The sequence below is a fragment of the Micromys minutus genome (assembly GCF_963924665.1).
Source record: "Micromys minutus genome assembly, chromosome: 18".
NCBI classification, from domain to species: domain Eukaryota; kingdom Metazoa; phylum Chordata; class Mammalia; order Rodentia; family Muridae; genus Micromys; species Micromys minutus.
The window spans coordinates 815,043-836,901 of record NC_137953.1 but is presented as its reverse complement, the minus strand read 5'-3'; the positions used below and the strand labels follow the sequence as shown (position 1 = coordinate 836,901).

Below are 21,859 nucleotides of genomic sequence, written 5' to 3'. Positions count from 1 at the left end.
TGTCGGATGTTTGGAATTCTGGGGACTTTACAGAAAGTATATAAATGCTGGGACACCAATAGTCGGGGGTTTGTTGTTCATTTAGGAAGGTTGCTTATAGTGTGTTAGTAGTCATGGGTCAAAGAAGAAACAAAAGGAAAGAAAGTAGAGTCAGGGGTTTTCCTAGTTCCTTTCTCTCCTCTCTCCTTGCTTCTCCCCTATCTAGTGTTAGGGGGTGAAACTGGAGGGATAAAGGATGGGAGAAAGAAGAACCTTCAAAGTAGCAAAGACTGGCTGGATGTATATTGACTTAATTACTATTTTGAAAAATAATGTGTGATCTAGGCAATGAATCTAGCATTCAGCAATTCTAATCCTATGTGCATATCCTAAGAAAACAATTCATTCAGCAATTCTAATCCTATGTGCATATCCTAAGAAAACAATTGCACAATTCCAGCAGAAAACGTATTGGCATCTAGTTAGAGGGCCTTTAAATTGCTAAAGAAATGGCCACCACTAAGTAAACAACAGCAGATGCACAGAAGAGACCCTTGAAGACTAGAAGTGGAACATGAAGGCAGAGGGTGGAGAAGGTCTCACGAAGAGAGATCATGAGCAGACAGAGTCAAGTCACACTTGATGCTTGCACTTCTAAGATGTTGGAGCTAGTGTGGGCTAAGACAATATCCTTGGCCATCCAGGCCACACACCACTGGTCTTCCGTCACCCACCAGCATCTCCACCTTCTATTATCTCCTTTTCATGTTTTCTCCTTCTTTACTGCATATGCTTTATTACTATTATATAATTATTACATATATTTATTATCTACAATTCATTATATGTACTATGTTTATATACTATATATCAATTATATATTTTTATTATACATTATTATACATGTATTATGTAATATGTAATGTGTAATATGTGATACGTAATATATGATACATACTATTATATATTATGTTTATATATTATATACTATGTATTATACTATGTTATATAGTTTGCTTCTATGCTGCTTAAACAACTTATGACACCCATAGCCTTAGCGGCTTAAGCCTTGTGTTATACCCATGACAGTTCTAAAATAAACACTGGCACTGTGGTAAGTGTTCTATGTCTACATTCACTCTCATACTCAAGAACAGCTAAGATAAATGGAACTGGAAGCGAATGCTCTGGCATAATTTAGCCTTGCCTTCCATACCACTGCCTGTCCAGCCCGGTGTCCCAAAGCAGGAGAGAGAGCAGAGGCCAGAGGCATCCAGCTTGTATCTCTTACTTGGCCCCAACCCCCTTGAAATCTGGGTGCCCCAGCACGGAGGGAAGAGAGACCGCCCACCTGAACAAGGCTATTCCTATGGGCTTGGTGTTTCAGTAACATGTTGTTCCGCCATTGCAGGTACTTCTCCTGGTGGACTTGGATCTCCAGCGGGAGATTAGAAGTCCGGTGTTGAAAGTCCTCATCATTGGCTTCTGGCTGGGGCGATGCAGGTGATAGCTTTCCATCTGTGAGCTCTTCCTGAGAAATGGGTATCCCAAACTCTTGGCTCAGGTCTTTAATCATGGAGGAGGAAGGCAGCAGATCTCTCATAACTACCTCCTTGAGCCTAGTGCTGCTGTGGCAGATGTCATGGATCCTGAAATGAAGAACGGGCAGCCGCTCAGCCTCACCCGTATAAACACCCTCACTTCACAGCATAAATGAAGGGTCAAGCTGACTAGTGGCGCCAGGTCAGAGCTGGTTTAGTTAGCTAGGACTCCTGATGTATGCCTCTTAACCCCGAGCCTGCTAAAATTAGGGGCCGCCCATAATATGCACTGAGTGTTTTTTCTGATTGTGGCTTTATTCATGGTCTTCATCAACACCATGCCCCACTAGGGAACCACCCCAATATGCTAGTTGACCCCCAGTAGGTAGATCTCAGAGTCCTCCTGCAGTAGAGAGGGTGATGTAATCACAGCTCTTTCCAGCACAGAGCTTGAGGGCTGAGTGGTGGTGCTACCTCCTGAACCCCATGGGTAACAATGGGTCACACCTAAGCTGGCCTGAAGTGGACCCAGGATCCATACTGACAGCATCTGGGAACTTCTGGGTGCTACTCACTACCCCTACTATTTCCCAAGACTGAGGAAATAGATATAGATAACTGAGATATGTTCCTGGATTAGCAGACTCTTTCCTGACTGTGGCTGTAGCAGTCAGTACAGCAGTCAATTTCCTTGTGGCTGTCATCAAATACCTAACAAGAAGCAACCTGAGAGCAGAGGGTTCATTTTTGGCCTTCGGTTGGAGGGGATACAGTCCCTCAAGGCTGAGAAGTCATGGGTAGTCAAAGCAATAGGGTAGCTGGTCACGCTGCATCCACAAGCAGGAAGCAGAAAAGACATGAACTCTGGTGCAAGCTCTCTCTCTACTCAGCCCATGACCCCAACCTAAGGGGTGGTGCCATGCATATTCAGGGCAAACCTTTGCTCAGTGAATTCTTTTTAGGAAGACCCTCATAAGCACACTGAAAAATAGTTCCCTGATGAATCTAAATATCATTACATTGACAATCAAAATCATGCATCACAAGTCCAACCCCTTGTAAACTTGACTGCTAAAGGCACTACCTAGAAATTATAATATCCCACCCCTTAATCCTAAAGTCTTATTTTTGTATCATAATCTAAAATGAATTTGTTTAGTCAAACTCTAAAAGTCCCCATAGTGTTTAGCAGTCCTAGAATTATTCAAAAGTCCAAAATCCAAAGCCTTTTCTGAGACTTGAGGCAATCTCTTAATTGTGAGCACCTTTAAAAACAAACCACCACCACCACCACAAACAACAACAATAACAACAACAAAGTTTCTGATTCAATTGTATTATTATATATTAATATATATAATATATATATTATAATATAATTGTATTATTATATATATATATAAACTAATATTCCCATCCCAAAAGGATGGGACCAGACCAAAGCAAGCCCAAACCCAATAGGACAAACATCAACTCCTGAAGCTCCATGTCTAGCATCTTGGCCTTGTGACAGAATTATCTGGGCTCCACACCTTCCAACTCCACCTCCAGCAGCACTCAAGCAGATTAGAGTTCCTGGACAGATTCCACTCTGCACCTGTCTTTCTTAGCTGATGTCCTATGGTCTTGACATCTCCCACATCCTGAGATCTCACTGAAACTTGCTCTTTACCTTCACAGCTTCATGCAGTGGCCATTTAGGAACTTCTTGTAGACACTCCAGCCCTGCCACATATCGCCTGGCCTCATTGGCTTTAAAGAATCTTTGTACAACTCTCCATGACTCCATTATTCTTGCATTTTTTTACCGCCTACAAATCCAGTACCATGTGGACAATGCTGCCAACTTCTGCCAGCTCAAGATATAGCCTGGTGCAATCTGACCACAATTGCATCAGCTCCCTTTTGCTGACTCTGGTAGGCATCACTACCCTGATGCCCTTCACTGGTGTTCTCAGATTAGGACCTTACCCTCTAAATGACTCTACATTTCCACAAGATGGACCTTCCACAGGTTGACCTGGCCCTCTGGGTATCTTTCCTGTTGAACACAGGGTTTCTCTGAAATGGGGCTAATCTTTAAGAATCATCTGCTTTCTCAGCCACACTGCCCACCATTTAAAATGTATCCCTTCCCCAGACCAAAGAGCACATTGTCACCTTTCTGTTCCCACTTGCTGCTTTCCCTGCACCCCTCTCGGTGTTGACCTGAATCAGAGCAGAAAGCAGTAACTATGACAGTGCCTGGATGCTATCCCATCTTGGGTTTTCTTCTGCCTAACAAGATAGCCTATCATGTTTTTATTCAGCCGCATTCAGGCTCTCTGGATATTGCCATAACACTGCCAGATTCCTTACCTACATAAAACACAAGTGGTCATTGGATTCCTTGTTTCTGAAACCTCACCAGCCCAGCATTTCTCTCAACTTTCTGGACTTTCAAATTCCTAGACTTACTAATGTCTGCTATGGCATTCTGTGGTTCTCTAACCCCAACTCCAAGCTCTTCCACAATCTTCTCTTGAACCAATTACAAGGACACGTGCACCATACCTTCATGCTTATCACAGCAACAGCCTCACTTCTCAGAAACCAATTTTCTGTATTACTTTACTTTGCCCTTTGCTGTGATCAATCCCTAACAAGAATGAATTTGAGGAAGGAAGGCTTGCTTCGCTTACACTTCAAGGGGACAGAGTCCATCCTAGAGAGGATGTGGCCATGTCATGTCCACAGTCAAGAAGCAGTGGATTTAAAATGCTGGTACTCGGCCCACTGCCTTCTTCCTATTCAGGCCAAAACTTCAACCCATGAGGTGGTACAGGCCACATTCAGGATGTGTCTTCCCTGATCATTTAACCTATCTGGAATAACCTTAATAGGCACACCCAGAGGTATGTTTCCATGGTGATTATAAATGCCATCAAGTTGATAATTAAGATCAACCATCACATGGCAAATGTCTTTAATCCCAGCACTTAGAAGGCAGGGACAAGAGGATCTCTGTGAATTCTAGGTCAGCCTGGTCTACAGAGAGAATTCCAGGACTACACAAAGAAATCCTGTCTCAAAAGGAAAAAAATATCAACCATCACAAGCACCTAATACAAAATTATATTATGAACACTGGTTCCCCCATATAGATTTCCCAACTCCCAATTCTATTGCATCATCTATCAAAATAGAAGGTCTAGCTAGCCTTTGCCTCTTACACCCAAATGCTGGAGCACCCATCCCAGGCTCATCCCTGACTGTAAAGAGAAATCAGGAAGCAAACAAAAGCCTTCTCCCTGAGCCTTTCACCATTTCTCTTCCTCCTGGACTTGTGCTTCCTTAACTCCTTACTCTCCTTCTGCTTCACCAATTCAACAGCACTAGCTGAGGTCAAAGCTTCCTAAAAACAGGAAGATAGGGGCTACAACCTATCCCATACTTGGGAGAGGCCATCAGAGTAACAATGTCTAGTGGCTCGTTCTGTCCTGCCTCCCAGATGCCCTGATGCTCTCTTGTGTACATGGACTGCCCATGTAGCACCTCTGCATTTCTTGTGCCTCGTGCCCAGCTCCATATAAACTGGGACTTCAAGGTTCCAGTACCCCTCAAGGTTCCGAGGCTGGTTGGTCTGCAGAGGGATAGTGAACCCCTCGGGACACCTGGTACAAAGGCAAGTCTGATGGGCAGGGCATAGCAAAGGGGGCACTTACTTCGAGAGCTGGCTGTTTGGCAACTAGAGAGGGTCTGTGGGACTGGCCTTAGGGCAGAAGTGAAGGGAAATGCTAGGTCAAAGGAAAGTCTGCAGCTGGTGTTGCAGTCTGTATCACCAGATCTCCCTAAAAATTATACAGCAGCTTTATCCTCAGATTCTTCTAGAATGATCCCCACAGGAGCAGCCTAGGTAGAGTTGCTCGTCCTAATGGCCAGTCCTCTTTTAGCTAACATGCTTTCGGTACGTTTCAGGAGAACCTGCATCTGTTTCTCCTGCAGCCTGGGAAGTGTAGGACACTCCTGTCTGCTGTCCCTATGGCCCACCTGGCCTCCAGATAATGGGATGTGCCTCCTGCTCCCACACTCACCTGGACAGTGCCTGAAAAGCCATGCGTGACACAGCCCCGCGAACATAGAGTGCAGGGTACTGCAGGAGCACCGACACAGGCCTGAATAAGTGTACATGGTATAGAATGGTCTCCAGGTCAGCATACAGGCGGTGGCCAAAGAACAACCTGGAGTCATAGAGCACCTTGCATGCTGCACGGTTGGAGGTGGTAACACTAGAAAGAAGGATTAGCATTGTCCGTGAGTGCTGAAAACACCTGATGGCTTTGCTCTGTCCAGCAGGGGATTTCTTTTGTTCGTTTAAAAGCAATGTGGGGAATGTAATGGCAGTAAATTTACTGGGTAGACCCAGCTTGGAACTCTGAAAACAGTGGTGACTGAGGCCAGATGTCCCCATTCCTGTTCCTCTGTCCCCCTTGATCGGGGATCACCCTTGGTACTCTAGCAGTAGCAACCTGGCCATGTTCCTAAATGCAACCACCCTATAAGAGCCCCAGGTGATGGTCCTGTAAGTGAAACCTGGTAAGATCTGTGCCCACCTTCCTGTTCCCTCAGAAACCTCTCCTTGGACACTGTAGTTCCCCTTGTGTGAAGTATTTGGGTCATCCACCAAGCTTCCACTGTTTTATTGCTGCCATGCTGATTCTAAATGAACTTTCATTTACATTCTCTCTGGCAGCCCAGGACAGCCTAGCTATGATCCCTTCTTACATCTCCCTCCCAAGTGCTGGACCACAGGCCATGTACACAGCACACTCAACGCGTGTTTCCGTTGTTGTTTTGTCTATTTGTTTTTTTTAATTCAGTCAAAACTGCCAACTTTGTTCCATACATTGCAAATAAATATTTTCAACTTGTTGTTTTCTGTTTTTTAAAATGTGTGGTATTTTATTGAACTAAAATTACTCCTTTGAATGTAGCCAAAAGTTGTATCATTCTCTCTTATATTCATTGTATCTTACTGGAGAAATTTTTCTCTAGTCGGATATCATGAGTGTGTTTTCTTGCCATCTAAAATTTTGATATTTTTGCCTCTCAAAAATAGATTCCTAAAAATATGAGCATGGTGGTTCACCTCTGCAACCCCAGGACTCAGAAAGTTGAGGCAGGGAAATTGATGCAGATTTAAAAACAAACTAAGCTACTGGACAGCCTAGGTTACAAAGTGAAACTTTCTATAACCCCAGTTCTAAGGGACCTTATGCCCTCCTCTGTCTTCTATGGCATGGCACACACAAGACACACAGACAAACATGCATGTAAAACACTCACACACATAAAACGAACTCAAGAAAAATATTAAGTCTTTTTTTTAAAAAAAACACATAGGTTTTAATCAACTTAAATTGGTTTTTATGAATGTTCTAAAAGAAACTTGTTTTTTTCTCTTTCTTTCTTTTGTGTGTGTGTGTGTGTGTGTGTGTGTGTGTGTGTGTGTGTTTGTCGAAAAAAAATTGTCCAAACACCATTTACTGAAAAAGATCCTTCTCTCCGACTTTTGTCTACCATTGACCCACCTGTTTGTCTGTCTGGGTTTTTAACATCAGATTACTCTGTGACCACATTACATGTGTCACTGCGTGTCCCATTGTACCACACACTGCATACCGACTGCACCACGTGCTACATTTTGATGATCAGCTGAGAGACACTTGTTTCCTATTTTTTTGTTTGTTTTCTGGGTTTTGGTTGGTTTTGGGAGCACAGGGTTTTTCTCTGTAACAGTCCTGGCTGTCTTAGGACTCACTTTGTAGACCAGGCTGGCCTCTAACTCAGAGAGATCCACCTGCCTCTGCTTTTATGGTGCTGAAAATGTGCACCACCATGCTAGGCTGCTTTCTACCTGTTGACTGTACTATACGTTCATTTACAGATTTTGATGTGGATACACATTTTTGGTTATCTCAGGTATACATCTAAAGAGAGGTCATGCTTCTCTCTCCCATCTCTCAGCTTGTCAGCACGTCAGGACAGACCCATAGTAGTACAACACCCTCTTGGATAGCTAAAAAACTTCTGAGCTCTTGCTATTACCAAATGAGGTCTGAGGCCCTGAAATCAGCCTTCCCACTGAAGAAGGAGCCTGTGCCTCAGACAAGTTAAACCTAATGTACATGGAGTATGTTCTAAATCACCCTAAATTTTGTTCTATTTAAAATGCTATTTTATTATTATTATTATTATTATTATTATTATTATTATTTGCACCGTGGCATGGTAGGTGCACGGAGATCAGATGACAACCTTGTAGAACTCAGTTCTTTCCTTTCACCTTTTGTGAGTTCTGCAGATTTAACTGGGGGCACTAGGATCACACAGAAAGCACCTACATCCACTAAGCCATCTCACTAGCTCATTCCTGCATTTCCCCTTCCAGCTGAAACAGCCAGGTCTGCCTGTTGTCAGTGTCTAGAGGACACTGAACCTGCCGGTGGCTTTGAAAGAACTGTTCTGTTTACCCTGTATCCAGACTGCCCAGCTTTCCTCTGAACAGGGTAGAGTCAACCTACCTTCTCTGGTAACTCTCCCACAGCTGCCTCAAGCCACGGTCTGCCAAGCCTTCCAGGATAAAAAGATGGATCTTTCCATCCAGCAGATGGAAGCCAGTGAGCACATCCAGGTTCTGCTGCTCATGGATCTTCACACGCACCTTGAAGGCCGACAGGATCTGCTGGTTGTTCTGGAGGGGGTAACTGTCCAGATTCAGGGCTTTAGCATTGATCATGGTGATGTCGTGCAGCAGGCTCTGTAGGAGAGACAGCTTCTTGCTGCTGAACACAAAAATGATGCGACCAAAATGGGTGCCCAGTAGGTCAAACTCGGGAACTCTGGACCAACTACTAAACGGCACTGCAATGTCCACTCGGAGCTTGAGTAAAGAGTTGGCCTCCAGGTAGTTGCCTATGGGAATTAAGCTGTGCTGGAGGACATCTGCAGGGGCCTGGAATCCTACAGTCCTTCTGTTCCTGCTATCCTGGCTCCAGTTGGGAGACTTTGGCTCACAGTTGTGGATGGGAACAATCAGGTTCAAGTATTTATAACCAAGGAGGAGGTCAGCAAAACTGACCCGGGCAACCCCATAAGGATCCCAAATCTTGTTCTGTGACTCGAAGGGGTTATTCTCCGTGTCTTTGGAAGAGATGAAAGCTTGCACATTGTAGTAGGAATCTATAAGGTCCTCTCCAAACAGGGCAGGTTTCCGGGAATACTCCTCTGACTTCCGGTCCCTGTCATGGACTTCGACTACCATGGGGGGGCCCTCCAAGTATTCCCTCACGTCACTGGGGTGCATGGCCCCAAGGAAGATGACATTGATGTCATGAAAAAATACATGAGTCCCATGGGGCTCTCCCTTGGTCTCGTGAACTGGCGTCCTGTGGAACTGGTATCTGCAGTACACGGGGTTGCACAGCCTCTGCAAGAGAGAGGGACAGCAGGTCATCTGTGTGACCAGCATAGCACACTCAATGCCCAAAGTCCTGAAGCCCGAGTTTCCTCCTTCGTCAGACACATGCTATGAGACAAGCACAGGCATCCAGGCTGTGTATGAACAAGACAGGAGCATCACAAGACACAGGACACAGGCTTAAGGATAACTGATCCCTTCCCCCCTTTTCCCAAACAGCAAGTGGCATGAAGACATAGGTTTATATCTGTTGCTAATTCCAGTCTTAATGCTGGGCACAGACAAGGTAATGAGCAGTGTATTTTACCAAAGGCAACCCTACTGGGGTGTGACTAAGTGGTGGAACAGGCTGCTGTAGTCAAGTAGACGTAGGAATGGGGGGAAACTATAAAATATAGCAGAAGCGCATCTTCAGTGTAATGGGGCATGCTCTAACTGGAGTGCAATGATAGTTCCGCTCATTTACATGTGATGAGATTCTAAGCCTATGCCCTCACTTTGATACTGTGCTCTAGGTGTGTACTGGGGAGATGAGGTGACGATACATGGGCCTTCCCAAGACTCCTCACAACTTCTTTTAAACAAATATTTCTAAATAAATAAATAACAAATAGAGGTTTCTTTCCTAGAAAAGTATACCATATACATGCGAATATACTCACACTAAGCTACGTAATATATTAATTTTCTGTTGCTGTGATAAAGCAGCTTCTAGAAGAAATGATTTATTTGGGATTTCAGATCCAGAAGGATAGGAGCCAATCACAATGACAGGGAAGCTTAGCATCAGGCAGGCATGCTGACAGAAGCAGCAAGCTCACACTCAAACCACAAATAGAAAGCAGAAAGGGTGACCAGAGAATAGCATGGAGCCCACCCCCAGTGACGCACTTCCTCCAACAAGGTGACATCTCCTAATTACTGCTGCCAGCTGAGAACCAAGTATTTGATTTCTTCAAATCACCAAATATAATAGTTTCTGAAGACAAAAAGAGATCCTATAATCTCTGAGAGAAGTAACAATGCCTTCAAAACAACCAAGAAGTCTAAACCCTACTGTGCTGGTTGGCTGTTTTACTTTGGTTGGTTGGTTAATTGCTTGCTTGCTTGCTTGATTGATTAGTTGGTTTGGTTTTTTCTGGTTTTGGTTAATTCAGCACAACCTGGAGTCACCTAGGGAGGCAGAATAGCAGTTGAGAAATTGCCTCAATCAGATTAGCCTGTAGGAACAACTTAGAGCATTTTTCTTGATTAGGGATTGATGTGGAAAGCCCAACTTAAGCCTACTGTGGGCGGCCCTACCCTAGAACAGGTGGCCCTGTTTTATACAAGAAAGCAGGCTAAGATATCCTACTCTACAAAGAGTTTTTAGGACAGCCAGGGCTCAAAAAAGGAAGAGAGAAGAAAGAGAGGGGGAGAGGAGGAGTAGGAGAGCAGGACTCTAACCTGTAAGATGTAATAAACCCTTTCCTCCCCAAGTTGATTTCACTCAAAGTTTTATCAGGAGACTAGAAAGCAAACTACAACACCAGCCAAACTATTTTCCAAGTAGGAGAGTAGGAAATACAAAGAAAATATAAAGGCACTTTTAGAATATGAATTCTAAGATATACATTAAAGGACATATGTACTCAGCAGAACCAACGAGCACAAACAGGGGAAGAGGAAAGCGGTCTTCCAGATGATGGTCCAGAGAAGAGGGAATTCCTGGATGCACACGGGCATTGAGCCTGGCTGGTTTCCAACAGTCAGTGCCCGTCTGTGTGCTGTGGCCGTGACAGGGAAACCCGCACACTGCTGACCAGGCCAGAGATTTCCATTTGTAGCACACGTAGGAAGAAGTGGGAAAAGCTCAGATCTGGTGGCTCCAGCTCTTGGGGACTTTGTCTCTTTCATGTCTCCCTACAGAATCCTAAGTGGTAAGCTATGGATGATATTTCTCACATCAAGTGCATGAAAGATTAAAGGTGCCACATGACAGTCACCTGGATGGGATAAGGAGATGCTCCTAGTGAGAAAAGCAGGGGTTCATTCTTACCTCCAGATCATGAATGGACACCGGCTGGATTGGAAGGCAAGAGGCACACCTGATCTTTATGGTCAGGGGGTTCAAGTCTTGTTTTTGCTGTTCAGTCATGATAGGAACTTCCGTTTTTAAAGTCAGAAAGCAATCTAAAATGTTGGCAGACTTCTCGCTGCCACGGCAGATGACTGTTTGCCAGCCTAGAAGAAAACGTACAGTGTCAGCCCCCAATAGCCACGGCAAGTCAGAAGCAGTTTCTACTCCCAAACCTGATGGTAATAAATTCTTATCACTAGAGCTAATAATAAATTCGTAACCACAAAGGGTGCTAGCAACTTTGGTACAAGAAGTTACTCTGCAGACTACCAAAGGAGAACTGTAACACCAACCCAGCAGTTGGCACTAAAACTTGTGGAAATAACCATCCAACATCTGAGTTGGTATATAGCCCACTCCATGAGATGGAACTTATACCCAATGCCAGGAACCTGAGGTGGATAACCCAGGGATCCTGAGAAGAGGACATCAAATCCCATTACAGATGGTGTGAGCCACCATGTGGTTGCTGGGAATTGAACTCAGGACCTCTGAAAGAACAGTCAGTACTCTTAACCGCTAAGCCACCTCCTCAGCCCAAGACCCACTTCTAATCCTGATTGAACTGGGAATAACATGGACCACACTTTTTATTAGCATCCTATATAAACAACATGGAAGAAGGAAGCTTGCTCTCTCTTTGCCCGTTCTCTCCCTCTCTGTGTCTCTCTCTGTGTGTATCTGCCTCTGTCCCTCTCTGTGTGTCTCTCTGTCTCTCTCTCTCTCTCTCTCTCTGCCTGTGAATCAGGATGTATCTCAGCTACTTCTCCAGCCCCACACCTGCCTACCACCACTTCCCCTGCCATGATTAGAATGAACTAAACCTCTGAAACCATGAGCAAGTCCCCAATTAAATGCTTTCCTTTATAAAAGTTGCCTTGTTCATGGTGTCTCTTCACAGCAATAGGACCGTGACTTAGACAGAAGTTGGGACCAGGGACTGCTGTGGCCAGTCTGGTTATACTGCTTGTTGGCAGAATGTGAACTTTGGAAGTTTAGCTTAGGAAAACAGTTGAATGCTTTTAAGTGGGACTTAACGGGCCATACTAGTAAGAGCATGGAAGACAATGGTGCTGGCTCAAGGAAAAGAATATTAGGAGTTGACATAGAAGCCATTCATGTTATATTTTGGCAAAGAATATGGCTGATTTTTTTTTTTTTTTTTTTTTTTACCCTTGACCTAAAAATTCTACCTGAAGCTAGATTGAAGAGTTTTGGATTCATGGTTTTGGGAGAGGAGATTTTAAGACAGCCTTGTATTTATTGCTGTGTTTTGTCATTGCTTAATGAAGACTTACATACAATGAAGAAACAACAACAACAAACCAGGAGAGGAGAAATTCAACTGGCACAGTTTGAAGAGATAAAAAGCACTGGGAAATGTTATGAAGCAAAGTCCTGTGATCAAGGTGGGGGAAAGCTGTGAAGAAGCCTGATGCTAAATAGAATAAAAGAAATGGTGGCCTCAGGGCAAATCACTCAGCTAAGCGCCCAGCTGTGACAAGGAATTAAAGATAAAGTAAGCCATCAACAACAGAAAGCTGATACAACCAGATTCCCTCCCCATCAAGCAGCAGAACTTCAGGTGCCTGATTCAAGCACACGGGAAAAGAGATTGTACAATTTCCCTCCTCAGCTATTGAAAGCCACTGAGGTCCGGTATGTATCAGGGATGGCCCTGTATGGAGGCCCAAAGATGTCCTTGTATGAAGCTGTGAGGGTAAGGCCTGGATTGTAATAAATACTCTAAGATGTTTGAGATGCCAAAGTAATGGGAAACCTGCCAAGGAAAGCAGCAAAGTGAGTGTGGAATCTACCCAAGAGAAAGAAATGCAGTCAACAAGGCTGGGAGGAGCTGGAGAAGAGAGAGCTTTGACCTCAGACATGGAGATGCAGTTTCAAGTGTGCCTGTTGGTTTTCAGTATTTCCTCGAAATGCTCTTTCTTCTCTCTATTGGAATGGTAATGTATATTCTACGCCACTGTATCTTGGCAGTATATGATCTGCTTTTTTGATTTTACAGGGGGTTAGAGTTAATAGATTACAGGAGTCTCAAAGAATTTGAACTTTGGACTTTTAAATAGTGTTTAGACTGTGATAGACTATAGGGACTTTTGAAGTTAGACTAAATGCATTTTGAATTATGATACAACTACAAGCCAGGGGACCAGGGAGTGAAATATGGTGGTTTGAATAAGAATGGCCCCCAAGGGTGCATATATTTGAACACTTAGTCATCAAGGTGGGCACCTATTTGAGAAGAATTTGGAGGTGTGGCATTGTTAGAGAAAGTGTGACACTGGGGAAGGGCTTTGAGGCTTTAAAAGCCCAGCTCAGTCTCTCTGTCTCTGTCTCTCTCCCTCTTTTTTCTCTCTCTTTATCTGTCTCTGTCTCTTCTATATCTGTCTCTCTCTGTCTGTGTGCCGCACCCCGCCTTCTGCCTATGGATCAGGATATAGTTTGTAGCTACTTCTCCAGCTGCTTTTCTTTGTAAGGGTTGCCTTAGACATGGTCTCTTTTCACAGCAACAAAACACTAAGGCAGAAGAACTTGGAAGAACAGAGAGGGAGGGGAAAGCATAATCAGGATATATGAGAGGAAAAATGTATTTTCAATAAAAGAAAAGATAAAATTTTTAAATTTAATACAACAAGGGAAACCCTTTAAAAAGAATTGAAACACTGGGCATAGTGGCAATTACTTAACCAAGGGCTGGGATATAGCTCAGTGGTCGGGGACTTGCCTAGTCTAACCAAGCCATGGGGATCCATTCTCAGAACCGTAAAAACTGGGAAATACTTACAGGTAGAATTGTCAAAGGCCAATATCAAAAAAAAAAAAAAAAAAAAAAACAAGGCTTAAGCAGCTCCCTAAGAGGACTGAAGTTTTACTATTTTATCTTGACCATCTAAAGTCGAGATGTGTATTTTCTGAACCACTCTGAGTAAAGTAAAAAAAAAAAAAAAAAAAAAAAAATTGCTGCACAGGTGCCACCCAAACAGAGATAACTAGTACAATGTATAGGTTCTACACAACTAGGTGACTACACAGTCACTGTTCTAGACCTGAGTCACCATGGTGGTATCCACTGTCCATTTGGGGCTATTTCAGCTTTAGTAAAATTTTCAGGCAGTTCCTTCTCCATACTGGCCACATTTCTAAGATTTAGTGGCTGTGGCTGTGAGCTAACAAACATAGAGCCTGGCCTTCACTGCAGGCAGTAGGTACCTGGAGCTCACGGGCAGGCATCTCTTTAATTGTAGCCATTAAACAGGTATCTACAGAGAACATGGCCAACACCCATGGCGTATGCTCTACTTCCCCTCCTGTGCTGTGTGCATGACAGAATGTAGCAGGGTCCTGCTGGGTGTCAACACCTCCCTGCTCCCAGTTTGTGGTGACCAAAAATGCCCCCTGCCCTTGTCAAGCCGTCAGTCCCAGTGAGATACAGTTGCCCAAAAGAAAAAGGCTTGGTGCTACGTGGAAGGAAGACAGGTGAGCTTCTCTGAGTGCTCGCCTAAACAGATGTCACTGTCACTCGATCCTGGAGACACTGCTCCAGGTTAGTGGTCATTTCACTTATACAGAAGAGAAACTGAGCGTCAGGTGTTTAGTGATCACCCAAGGTCTCTGAACACTTTACACTGTGGAGCCTGAAGCCTGGTCTGGCTGCTCACTCACCCCAGCCTTTTGCACACGACCCCTCCTTTAATTCGAGAGTTCACTCCTAAGCTCAGGATCTTCCAAAAGCCCCACTGGGATACAAGCCAACTAATGTCTCCTATGACAGTACAGAAAACCTGAAAGGGAAGACTTGTACCAAACAAAATGGTACACATTTTGGAATGGATAATCTCGGGCTGTGATTTTTATGGTGAAAGCAGCCGGCCCTGAGTCAAGGTCATTCTAACTGACTGCCACCTGCAGTTGTTGTAAGGGTTGGGGTTCAACTCCACTTTCCTCAAACCACCAGCATCAAATATCTGCTTTCCCAGTGGTCCAGTTTGTCAGCTCCCTGCCAGCCACTCCAAGTTGGCAAGATCCTACACTGAGCGGTTCATATACATTGTCTTCTGTGACACTTTGACTTGACAGCTGTGTACCTATGTTGTTGCCTGGCAGAATGGAGCCTGCAACTCTACAAAATAGCCAGTGGAGGGCGGAAAATGTTTGAAATTATTTTCTCTAAATAGGAATATATATTTACTCTTAATTTAAATTAAAAATGTATCCTTAAGTTGCAACGAAGTATTTAAATATAATAAACCTCTCTTCATTGTTTGCCAGGAGGTAGAAGCATAATTTTAAAAAATAGGGAAACTTTTACAAGTCAAAACCATCTAACCATTGCTCAACTACTGACCTGTGAACACTGGGTAAGTTACCTAACATGGTTTGTCCTCCCTATAAAACAATGGTGGTGATTTAAAAACCCTTGCCTGCAACCTGCTCATGTGCCAATGGACAGGACATGACCCGAATGGTCCATATACACTGTATCCCTCTGTTCCCTTTCCTAGATACTTCAACACCTGTAGGGAGAAGTCACTAAAAGGAAGCACCTTATTTGCCAAACAAAACTGACGGTTTCGTTTTCACTGGGTTCCTTGTACTTTGGAGTCAAATCCTGAGGCTACACAGGTAAGCTGTGTGATCCTGCAGGGTAGGTAGCCTCCCTGGGCCAGCATTTCTTTCTCTGTACACTTGAGACATTCCTGAGGTATCAGTGAGAATGAAATGAGGGCAGACCAAGATCTCAGGCACCGAGAGTGTCTCGTGTGAGCGTTCTAAGAACATGGTAGTTACCGGCAAGAAGAGGCATGATGGGCAGTTGGATGGAGAAGGTGCTCTGCCTCCCGGTGGCTCCTTCCTGCCTCTGGTCCCCTTCTTCATCTGTTTGATACTTCTTTACTTTCTTTGTTTTCTTCTTCACTTCTGTTTCTTTCCCTTTAACTTCAGAACCAAACAAAATGCAGGTTAAGAGGGGATTCACCAGGCTTTGATGTGTGTGTTTACAAATGCTATCGAGATCAGGAAGGTTCTGGAAGCTCCTAGAAACCATGAGTGTTAAAAGCAACTTTATAAGTAGCAGTTTCTTATTCATTGTGGCTAGCTCCCAAATAAAAGAAACAGAGACGACAAATTTATTTAATAAGCTTTACAGTTGCAATAACTGGGCAATTATTAATCTATTCTAAAATAATCTGGCTGCCTCCCAGCCAAAATCCCCAAGATACTTTTGCATAATTAGTATTGAACTGGCTCTCTCTGTTCCTAGTGTTTTCCCATGGCATCTTCCTGACCCTCTCCTCGTGGCTGACTCTGATGCGTAAATATATTTACAAATCCCTTGACCAAATGCTTTGGATCATTCCCTGACTATTAAGATAACATAACTTAATCATGTTATTCTCTTCCTATGTTCTTCCACATGGCTGGTTCCCTGGTCCTCAGTTACATGCAACCATCTTCCTCTGTGTTTGGTCCAAATCCTCTTTCCTGCACCTGACTCTCTGCCAGAATCCCCTCTCTGTACAGGAACTCCCACCTCATTTCCTGCCTAAACTAATAGGTCAACAGCATTTTTATGGACAGGTGATTCTTCCATACAATACAAGAGATCCTCTCTACTCTAGGGTTTTATCTTTTGTACTGCTGTCTCTTCCTAACTACCAGAGAGTTGACTAGGCTTAGGTGACAAGTGATTGTCAGCTATAAGCAAGTATATGGTGAAGGTGTCCCCAACTCCTTTGAGACTGAAGTCACCATGAGACTGTGTCCCAACTGCTTAAGTCACTCAGTCATGGAGTAGCGCTGAGGTTGAGCTATGGGGCTGAGCTAAGTTCTAAACCCTGCTCCACCCAGGGAGAGGGTAGTGCAGGATGGATCTTTTGAACCTGAGATACCTCATCTGTGTAATGACAGCAGGGTGTTGAGGAGAGTGCAATGTTCAGCCGGGTATGGTGGTGTACACCTTTACCCCTAGTGCTTGGGAGGCAGAAGCAAGTAGATTCACAGCAGCGAACTCAAGGCCAGCCAGGGGTACATAATGAGACCTTGCCTTTAAAAAACAAAAGGTGCTTGCCTTGATCCCAGGCAACAGCATGAGCTGCTTGCTTGAGGAGAGTGAAAACCAGTGGAACTGCCTACAAAGTCCAGCTCAGGTACACACATGGGAGAGTTGATTTAGAGACAGAGGTGACATTTCAAAGCAGCAGGAAAACAGGAACTTTCGGCAAACTACAGAATGGCCACTGGAAGCAAATGAAATCACAGGGCTATCCCAACCTTATCCTGTCTCTGAAGTAAACTCCAGAACAGGTTTTAGAATCACCAAATAGACCTTCTCTACCTGCACTGTGGTCATCTAAGGAAGTGTTTTCTCAGGTGGTAAGCAGAGTGTGAACCAGGAAGAGGCAGCGAAATGTGATACACAAAGCAAGACGCCTCAGAGGAAACCAAAGGATGCCATAGCCCTCTCTGGGAGCATCATCTACCACTAGCATCCATAATTAGCAGAGGTTGAGAAGCAGATCCTGCACAGTTGGAAGTACAGAAGCCTCTGGAATGCTGTACAGCCTCACTGGAAGCCGAGGTTGCAGATCCAGTGTTCCTGAGCACTGGAAATGGGCCAAAGGAAAGACTCTCAATGCCAATCACTGGGGAGTTGGTTAGAGCCCAACCTACACAAGGAAAAACAAAACCAGCTGCAGGCAACTGTCTTACCCATGAGTCCTCCAAGCAATGGGAACACAGTGTTTATGGCGTCAGGGGCAGGAAGCCATAGGGACGTTCAAGTGTCTTCTGACAGGATGGGATGAAGGACAATAGTCTTACAGGCTGCTAGGCAAACAGAATAAATGTAGTATCCTTACACATGCAGACATGAGTGAACCTCAGAAATGAAGTTGAGCCCAAAGAGCAAGCTGAAGGTGCAGGGAAGCACTGAGCAATCTCCACACATCACGAGAATAAAAACCAGCATGTTGTTTGAACGGGTGAAAATGAATGGGATGGAGGAAGGAAACAAGAAAGGTGTGTCCTTCAAAGAGCAGGATTCCACGACCACTTCTACTGCATCTGTTATCTTGTGTTCCTCGGGAAAGGGGGAGGGGCTAGGGAGATGGCTCTGTGGGTGAAGGACTGCCCCACACGCACAAGGACCTGAGTTCAGATCTACAGAACTCACATAAAAACCACACACAGTAGTACATAGCTATGGTTCTGGTGCTCCCAGGAAGAGATGGCAAGGAGAGACAGGAGAATCTCCAGAAACCACATAGCTTGGTATATGTAGCCACAAAGAAAAAGAGAGACCCTGTCTCAAACAAAGTGGAGGCAAAGGACCAACATCCAGGGTTGGCTTCTGACCTTGAAATGTACACTGTGACACTGTGGCATTCATGAAACCACATGCTCATGCACACTCATGCACGCACACGCACAGCAGCAGCAGTAGCAAGGCGAGGGAGCCTGTCACTAGATATCCACTGCTTTCCAGTGTCTTAGATTTCTATTGCTGCAATAAGACACTTCAACCAAGAGCAGCTTAGGGGGAAAGGAGTCATTTACAGGTCATCGCCTATTAATAGAGCAAGCCAAAGCAAGACCCCAGGCTGGCAAGAGCCATGGAGGATTGCTTGACTTCCTGGCAGAACCACCAGCCCAGGGATGGCATCACCCTCAGTGAGCTGGGTGCTCCCACATACATCATTAGTCAAGCCAATGCCATACAGTCTTGCCTGCAGGCAAGCAGACAGATGCAGTTTGCCAGCTGTGTTGAATGAATAACAAGAAAAGGAGGAGGGGGAAGAGGAAGAAGAGGGAAGGGAGGAAGGAAGGAAGGAAGGAGGGAGGGAGGGAGGGAAGGAAGGAGGGAGGGAGGGAGGGAAGGAAGGAAGAGAGGGAAGGAGGAAATTTCAACCAGGACAAGTATAACCAGAAAGTCTCTGAAGTGCCAGTTCCCAAATAATGACACAGAGACCCTAATTATGGAAGCTTCAGGCCTTGGCTTTACTTGTCCCCATATAACCTAAATTAACCTATTTATACTAATCTCTGTTTTCCTGCACAGCTCCTTACTGCTCCTCAGTTTCAGTTTCATACATCCAACTTCCTCAGTGTCTGGCTGGCAAGCCCTCCAGTGCCTGACTTTCCCAGAGTCCACTCTGCCTGGAAGTCCCACTTTTCCTCTCCTGCCTCAGCTACTGGCTGTTCAGCTCTTTATTAAACCAACCAGAAGGTGACGGTGGGAGGGTTTATAAGATGTGATGCAGCCTTATGAATAACAATACCAAAGTCCTGTCTGCTCTCAACTCTCAGCCTGCACAGAAATCAGCATTTGAATAATAAAATACCATCTTTACTTGGGGCATAGAAAGACTCCCCACTACACACTCCCAACAAGTGGCTTTTGATGATTCTTGTTGCTCTGCAGGGTAAGATTTTATGCTTTGTTTGAGACAGTCCTGTGACCTACTATGCTGTGCCCTCCATCTCCCCAAGATGCAAACCATCCCTTGTCTATCATGGAGAGTCTTTCCATAACCCCCAACAACCCTGAACCTACCCCCACACACCACTGCCATGCAGAGTTACAACCTTTCATCGGAAATTTAGGTTACATTTTTATGTTCTGCATTTATGCAACTCATGGACCAGGAATCCCAAACCACTGTTGAAATGGAAGGGAACAAAACTCTGTGGATAAGTGGATGGACAGATAGGTGGACAGATGGACAGACAGGCAGCTGGATAGCTGGATGGATGAGTAGGTGGGTGGATGGATGGACAGATGAATGTGTTGATGAACAAGTGAACATGTATATAGTACTGCATAGTATCTCATTTAATCCAATTCCAACTGATCTTATTGTAGCACCTTAAATTTAAATATTTCATAACTTTTCGAGTCTAGTTATGTCAGAAAAGCACAAACGCCCTGCTGACTCACGTTGAGACTTTTGTTTTTCGATCATGTTCGTTAAGCTGCTCAACGATGGTTTCTCAATGAGCTCCTTGATCTCTGTCACGGTTGCTCCAGTCAGAGAAATGGGTGTCTTTGAAGTGGTCCGTCTAGAAAACACTCACAGAGAAGGAGAGTAAGGAGAAAACATACAGGTGCCATATCTTGAGAATCTACTCACGGGTCTGTCCTTACTTCTGAAAACCATATGCATGGGAATGACCTAAGGCTTTTGTCAGGTGTGGGTTACGCCTCAGGAGCCTGGAGCTGCCTGAGACTCCTTAGATCTGCCAGTCTCTCCAGTGACAGTGATTCAGTGGGCTGACCAAGGTTCAAACCAAATAGAAAACATGAAAAAAAAAATATATATATATATCCCTAAAGTGGCTAAAACTATGAATCATCTAAAAACTCACAAGACTTCTCCACATTTCCAAGGGGTGATTATCTCCACTGAAGTCTATAAAGAACAGTGCCTGTTAAGTAAAAATGATAGGCCAAGGAGATCTCGGGAGGTGGGTAATGACAGATAAAGGTCAAATTTTCAAATTAAAATGCAAATTCAACTAAAAACCAATATGTAAAAGTCAATATTGTGAGCCAGGCACACTCACGTACACACTCGGAGGATTGGGCACACTCAAGTACACACTCGGAGGATTAAGCAGGAGAATGGCTTGAGCTAGAAACCTGAGCTAAGAAGAAACCTACAGCTTGGGCTCTAGGCTTTCAACCTGCCCCAGATCCACAACTGGGTTTCCACTTCCACTGCTATTCCTCCAGAACCAACCGGCTGAGTTCCAGAGCCTTGACTTTCTGGAAGCTCTCCACCGAGGCTCCCCAAGCTGAGGCTCTGGGCTGGAATCCTAACCCTAATCCCCAGATTCCAGCTTTCTGACTCTGTGAAACTCGTGAAACGATTCATCGCCTTGTGCCTACAGTGGCGCTTGGTAGTCAAACCACCTAATGTTTGCGCAGTCGAGGTATATAGCGCTTCCTGCAGAGATCGGGTGCCTCCTGTATCCCACAGAAAGCAGGAGCCTGATGTACCTCAAAGCACCACCTCCCTTTCTTTTTCCTTGGTTGTCTCAGCTCCACCTCAGGGCCAGTGGAGGAGGGGGCCTTCCTCCAATGCCAGGGCATGTAAGCAGCTAGTCCTTACCTAGACGAAGTAGGCTCCTCCATCTTCAGTAACTTCTCACACTCCTCGGCGTTCTTAGAAGGAGTTTCCGGCTCTGCTTGGTGAGAACCAAACATTACCAAGAGTCTGCAAGCTTCAGTCACTCACAGCAAATGATCTCCCTGTCCATTTCAGTGACACATCTCCTGGCAAAGTCCTAATACAGCAGCATCACTCAGAAAGAAAGGTGTGTTCATGAATGAAATATACATACCAAATTCAGTCCAAGTATTGGGCAAATGGAGGCCAGCAGGACCCTACCGGCCAGGGAGGAGGAAGAGGGTCTGCTATATGTGAACGTGTCCACTTCAGTCCTGCTGTGGATATGTCACAGAGTATTGAAAGCACTGTGAGAGTCTTGAGTTCCCAACTACAGGGAACATTAGATGAAATACTACATAATACTACATAGCCACCACCAGCCAAGATGCTTGTGATGATATACAAACCCTCCCAGAAGACAGGCACGCCGTGTGTACAGGACAACCAAAATGTCTCCTTAACTGCATTTGGTGATGACCTTCTCACTGTCCCAAGCTTTTCTACAGAGGCTGGGTTTTCTTTTAAAATTAACTTCCAAAGTTTGTGGTGTGTGTGTGTGTGTGTGTGTGTGTGT

General features: G+C 44.6%; 1 protein-coding gene across 1 annotated transcript in view; it reads right to left on the bottom strand.

The window, feature by feature from the left end:
- The window catches only part of CFAP92 (cilia and flagella associated protein 92 (putative)), a gene marked incomplete at both ends in the record, with an annotated part of 42,672 nt that overhangs the window by 11,625 nt on the left and 9,188 nt on the right, over positions 1-21,859 (bottom strand). The window contains 7 exons of the mRNA XM_080932116.1: positions 1,331-1,628; positions 5,594-5,788; positions 8,084-8,988; positions 11,018-11,202; positions 15,905-16,051; positions 20,052-20,173; positions 21,226-21,298. Coding sequence (XP_080788242.1) covers positions 1,331-1,628; positions 5,594-5,788; positions 8,084-8,988; positions 11,018-11,202; positions 15,905-16,051; positions 20,052-20,173; positions 21,226-21,298 — 1,925 coding nt within the window. The remainder of the gene's footprint in view (positions 1-1,330; positions 1,629-5,593; positions 5,789-8,083; positions 8,989-11,017; positions 11,203-15,904; positions 16,052-20,051; positions 20,174-21,225; positions 21,299-21,859) is intronic.